This window comes from Ptychodera flava, unplaced genomic scaffold (assembly GCF_041260155.1).
Source record: "Ptychodera flava strain L36383 unplaced genomic scaffold, AS_Pfla_20210202 Scaffold_75__1_contigs__length_567515_pilon, whole genome shotgun sequence".
In the NCBI taxonomy this organism is placed as follows: domain Eukaryota; kingdom Metazoa; phylum Hemichordata; class Enteropneusta; family Ptychoderidae; genus Ptychodera; species Ptychodera flava.
This window is the reverse complement of record NW_027248397.1, coordinates 296,780-302,779: the sequence shown is the minus strand read 5'-3', so window position 1 is coordinate 302,779 and position 6,000 is coordinate 296,780. Positions and strand designations below refer to the sequence as shown.

Below are 6,000 nucleotides of genomic sequence, written 5' to 3'. Positions count from 1 at the left end.
GAATCAGATATGATTAAATTATGATGAAATATGCAAATTTATGTTTTTGAGGCTGATTTTGCTATTTTTTTGGTAAAAATCTTCTTCTTTTTTACTGACGTCTTCATTATTTGGTAAACATGTCCCTAATAATGACCTTAGTCAAATTTGTGCTAATTGTGATGAAATATTCAAATTTTTATATTTCATGGCAATTTTTGTCATTTTTGGTCAAAAAATCTTTAAAAAATCTTCTTCAAACTGCTAATTTAACAGCTTTGATATTTAGGACATAGATCTCTACTGATAGCCTTTTTCAGATTGTTCAAATTATGGAGAAATTTGCAACTTTGTATTTTTGAGACATTAAAGTTGCACTCCCATTTGGTAACATTTTTACAACACATTTTTCAGTGCCAATGGTCGATATTTGACGTGGCCACTGCGCGCGGATCGCGAGATATCGATAAAAATATGTCTTCAAAAAAGTAAAAGTTTGAATTCCGGTGGCCCACCTAAATTCAGCTTCCGAACATCGAACGTTCGGCACTGGGGCCATTTTCAACTAAGCTATGGAGTACGAGTCTACACTGACGCTGCTGTACGCCACAGTACCACTTGCCTCGGTGATCGGTCATGCCCCGTGGGAGAAAGCTGAGTCTTACTGACTTGGTGATAAAACGAAAAACGATTTTTGCTGATTCCACCAGAATTCGCATAGGTGACTAGCCCAGTTACGTGCTGTTGATACATAGCGGCCACCGCGTGGTATGCATAGACGCATACCACGCGCGTGGCGTACTGTGTGGCAGACGACAAAATGTAGTCATCGGAGTCGGCTAGTATTTGACACGTAAAAACGTATGTTTATGTGGTATTGGTTAAAAATATAATACAACTGATTTAGAATAATGACAACGACAAAGCTAAGAAGAAATTTTCAAAAACTGACCTGTGGTAAAGGCATAATGCTGTATACAAAGTCTTTGCAGTGGGAGGTAATATTGCGTCGTTCGAAGTTATTATGGACTCCCTAGAATATCGTCGATCAGCACAACAACAAACCTTCGGTGGTTTCGCGTCATAATCAGAAACGATCGTAAAACTTTGGGATGGGAAAAATACGGTCGGAAATGACATGTTTTTATCGATATCTCGCGATCCGCACGCAGTCGCCACGTCAAATATCGACCGTTGGCATTTAAAAAATGTGTTTTAAAAATGTACCAAATGGGAGTGCCTCTTGAAAGACATTTCAGATATTTTTAAGATATTAGGGATTACCAGAATGTGATATATTCAAGTTATGATGAAATCTATCTACGTTTTCTTTTATTTTTAGGGCGATTTTTACCATTTTTGGTAAAAAATTGTATAAAAATTAATAGCAGGGTACACCAGAATTTGAAAGGTCTTTACGAATATGTTATTTATTTCTGAAAAGTAGATTTTGAAAAGTCACCGATTTATTTCAGGGTTTATTTAAAGATATTACAAACAAACAAACCATTTCGTTTATGAAGGACTTCGTTGGACAAAGAAATAGGTTTTATCCTGCCAAGGACCCACTTTCCCCACTTTCTGCATGTTGTGCCTTATTGTGACACTTTGACAACTTGACATGTGTGTTTACTTTAGCGTGGACAACTATGTGCACTAGAGAAGTCTTGACTAACTTTTTTTCTTCAAAATTTACAATTGTCTACACAAGAGGAAATGTCTTTAAGAAGCCATCTTACAAAAATAGAGTATGCATTTCATACATATACATGTTTTCAACACAATAAGTAAGCCAAATTGAGAGCTTTTTCAGATGAGTTTCGTACCTTTTAAACAAGTGAACATAAAACGTAATCCACACTATTTAAGTCAAACTAGTTTTGTCATTACTTTGTTCATATTTTTTAAAACGATATACAGTGTTTATGGGGATTTTTTATTGCTTTTGTTTTTGATAGAAGGGTGTTAACACCGTTGGTAGTTTCCTCTGACAAACTTTACAAAGTAACAATGTTTATTTGCCAATTTTACAGTTAATTATTGTATTTTACCGTATTAATGTTTTTGTGCATTTATAGAATAAAATAATTATACTGAATATCAGTGTCTGTAATATAATTTTAAGGCTTGAACACCCCCTGAACGCCCAAAATTAAAGGTGTTCAACAAGCGCGCATCATGTGTTCTAGCCTTTAACACACTAATCGTTGAACGGCGTCCATGCGTTCAAAAAGTGTTACAGCCCTTTGAACGCATAAATGCGTTCAATTGTTTGAACACATTTCATGTGCAACGAGTGTTCTGATATGGAACACCATGGTGTTCAATATAATGTCTGATGAACACGTAGCGTTCAAAATCTGCACACGTGTGTTAAAAAACTGAACGTTGGTTGAACACGTACTGTTAAATTTCTGAACGTCTAGACGCGTTCAAAAAGTGTTACAAAAAGGCGTTTAATTGGTGTTCTATCCTTAACACTTAAACTTTACAGTGCACCATGAGAATATTAGCACTTGATCTCAATACCGCTTTATCAGTGTTGAAAATCGCAATACTTGTATATGAACGTTATAGTTTCACATAGAATGTTCCTCTTTATGTCTTTTCCATGTACGTATTCATAGCAAAACATGATATTACTTTTTGGAATTATTTCTATTGCTCCATGTTTCCACCTGCAAAGATAATTTAAGTTAAGGACTAGTATGCTGTCACAAACACTGACAAGGTGAGAGAAATATTGTTTATTGCTGTTTATATTGAAATAGGAGACCAGAAGTTAATCAATGACCGGTTAAAAGCGTATCGTCGGTCACGAGACCCCTTGACTAACGCCATATTTGTTTCGACAGACTGCCAGGACGTCGAGAAGGTGACGCCAGTAAGGAAGTTTGATGATCTCCTGGCATTGTCTATGGCATCAGCATGGCTGCCAGCCAGGTTAGTTGACTGTACGATTCTTTCGCGAGATTTTACGTCCATAGTATGTAACACGTAAAGAGTTCATTCAACTGTGCTACGTCACTCTAGTTTGACGGGCATGCAATGTTACTTGGTCAAAGTTATCACATTATACAATGAATCTGTCAGACTGGAAGGCTCATCTGTCTCCATTCAACTACATGTGACTAAATAGTATTAAACACGGCTTTCTAGAAACCAATAGAAAGGAAAAACAACTTTGTCTCGCGCATCAGAAGGTATATGCACGCTCCTTCCTAAGCATGGTCATCGCTGTCCTAGATGTGAAATAGTCACAGTCTGTGGTGGAAATTTTCAGCGTTTTTTAGATAATGGCGTTCATGCATGCATTTAATCACGATCATTGAATCATAATGCTTCTATATGGTAATAAAAGATGAGAAACGTTATTCACCATGGTCCTAGCGTACCGGTATTCCAATAGGATATAATCGTTATAATTAGTTGAGTTATAGATAAGTTCAATCATAGACCCTCGGTGGTCAATGGTTCAATTATTGTTCAAAATCACAGGGAAGTGATCAAATGTCCATCTTGTGTCAGCTTTGCTGTCCTTCGTACTGCTGCCCTTGGCAATTAATGAAAAATCGGAACAAAGATGGGTATACGACACATATAAGTTCTGTGTATTGCGTATCAGACAATTTTCTAGATCTGCATACCCGTTAAAATACGTGCTGTAAGATGATAATATACAAATCACTAAATTGTGTGTATAAAGGTAACCAAGCCCTGCGCTTGGTACTGAAATTTGTTGAAATTCTTTTAAATGTTTGTTTATCATCCCACATGCAGTTTCGGAATCTGAGCTTAGCAGGATATAACTAATTGTTTACCATTACAGGAATCTGGGATTAGCAGGATATAACTTATTACCTACTATTACAGTTTCTCGTAGATGCAGAGATTGGATATTTGTTTTCTTTTGAGTTTTTGACTCCTCGGTGTTCCCTTAATTTTCAAAATCACAAGAAGATACCGTTCAAGTGATCAAGTAACCACATTGCATCAGCTTTGCTGTCCTTCGTACTGCCGTCCTTGGCAATGAATTGAAAAATTCAGAGCGAATAAACGTATATGACACATATAGTAACCGTGTATTGCGCATAAAACAAGGTCTGCATGTACCCGTCAATGTACGTGCTGTAAGATGATGATATACAACTCACTAAATTGTATGTAAAATGTAAACAAATCCCCTGTACTTGGTACTGACTTTGTTTAAATTCATTATATAGTTGGTTTTTTATCATCCTACATGCCGTTCCGAAATCTCAGTATAACAGGATATACTAATTATTTACTATGACAGGATCTCATTGATGCAGCATGGCAAGGTGATCTTCAGAGAGTTAAGTCCTTGATTGATGCTCGATGTGATGTCAATGGTAGAGGTGATTATTATTGGGTAAGTATTATCTGTTTCATGTTGTAAATATCTACAAAACTATTTCAGTGAAATCCCCAAACAAAGTATTTAAAAATAGCTTTGATGTGTTAAGGCCGATATCCTACATTGCAATTATCATTTATAAATTAATTTAGAAAACTAAACAATTTTCATTTCTTCTTTCATTACCTTGCTTGTGCAACGTGAGTGAGTAAGGAAGATGAAGAACTTATCCATACTCGTATTCGTTCTTGCTATTAAATTTTATCCAAAAATGTAATGGTTATTGAAATTCAAAATACACGATTGATACTTAGAGTACATCGACACACTTCTGTAAGGGGCCGCGGATAATTTAAGCACAGGCACGGCGAACACAACTTGCACTTAAGGGGAAGGGGGTTTGGCTGTATTTCGATTACAGAGCGCGAACTTCGCAATACGAGTTTGTTATATCGCAACATCTGGCTATACGTTTTATGTATCGCAAAATACCGCTATATTGTTTGGCGTGTATCAGGCCATTACAGTGGGGCACCAGCGCTACACTGGCATTCTTCTTACATACGTGTGTTTCAATTCGTTACAGCTGTAAGTAATTAGTTTTTGGATATACTGCTTCAATTCAGTCCATTCTATTGGTTGCCTTTCTTGTCGAGTGTGTGCTGAAAAAGGATTGATTTTAGAGAGTGTATGGGGTAGTAGCGTATTCGTGATTTAATATCGACGTAATTAGTAATTACAAATTGTACGGCATGCTGATGAAGAATGATGCATGGTTGGATTTTCGCACTCATAAACTTTCGTTTTTTGGGGTAGGGGGTTAGGGTGGTGATTTGAGGCCGAACGCATGTTTTATCCACGGTCCCTAAAGAGATATAAATGCTGTTAATAGACTTTGTGAAGCTTTTGTCATAAACCGTTATAGCAGCAAACGATGATCTCATACGATTCAGCATATTTTTACCGGGAGCCATTGAGCCCGAGAAATCGGACCTAAAGAGATATAAATTCGTCAATTTAATAAGAAACTGCAACATTTAAATGTCATATCAAACGAAGCATTTCGTTGAATCTATAGATAAAAACCTTCAAAAACTATTGTTATACTGGTTGGTGTGGCGGGGCGTGCATGGAATTGCACGGGCATTGAAAGACTGAGTTTCGTAGATGAAGACAATTCAAGTAGAAAATCTAACTTCAAGGTATTGGTCTGGTATATTAACTGTTTAGGTGTTTCAATGCCCCCACTCATGTACAAATGGAGTCAGTGAGAGAGTTAAATAGCACGCATTATCAGTCTTAACAAAACAAACAGCTATTAATGAATATTAAGTTGCTCCCTTTTTAAATTTGATATATCCAAAAATTACAAATTTTACAAAAGGTATCACAGCATTTTAGAAACTCTAAAACTCTGTTTAAACTAGACAGTTTTAGACAAATTACAGAGCTTCATTCATTATGAATTTAGGAAAAATCACTCCTATTTACAGCATAAAATCATTTATAGAAGTGATGGGCTATACTAGACAGAAAAATTCGTCGCTGAAGGTCTCTCCTTTCGCTCCCCTCCTCTTACGACTTGACGTGGTCTGTTACATGAAACTGGAAGATAAAAGCAATTTAGTTACGCCTATAGCTGT

The 6,000-nt window shown here is 36.4% G+C and overlaps 1 protein-coding gene across 1 annotated transcript in view; it reads left to right on the top strand.

Annotated features, from left to right (window-relative positions):
- Positions 1 to 2,797: 2,797 nt before the first annotated feature.
- LOC139128871 (GA-binding protein subunit beta-1-like) overlaps positions 2,798 to 6,000 on the top strand; it is a 39,688-nt gene continuing 36,485 nt past the window's right edge. The window contains exons 1-2 of the mRNA XM_070694573.1: positions 2,798 to 2,922; positions 4,277 to 4,372. Of these exons, the coding sequence (XP_070550674.1) occupies positions 2,908 to 2,922; positions 4,277 to 4,372 (111 nt within the window). The 5' untranslated portion in view covers positions 2,798 to 2,907. The remainder of the gene's footprint in view (positions 2,923 to 4,276; positions 4,373 to 6,000) is intronic.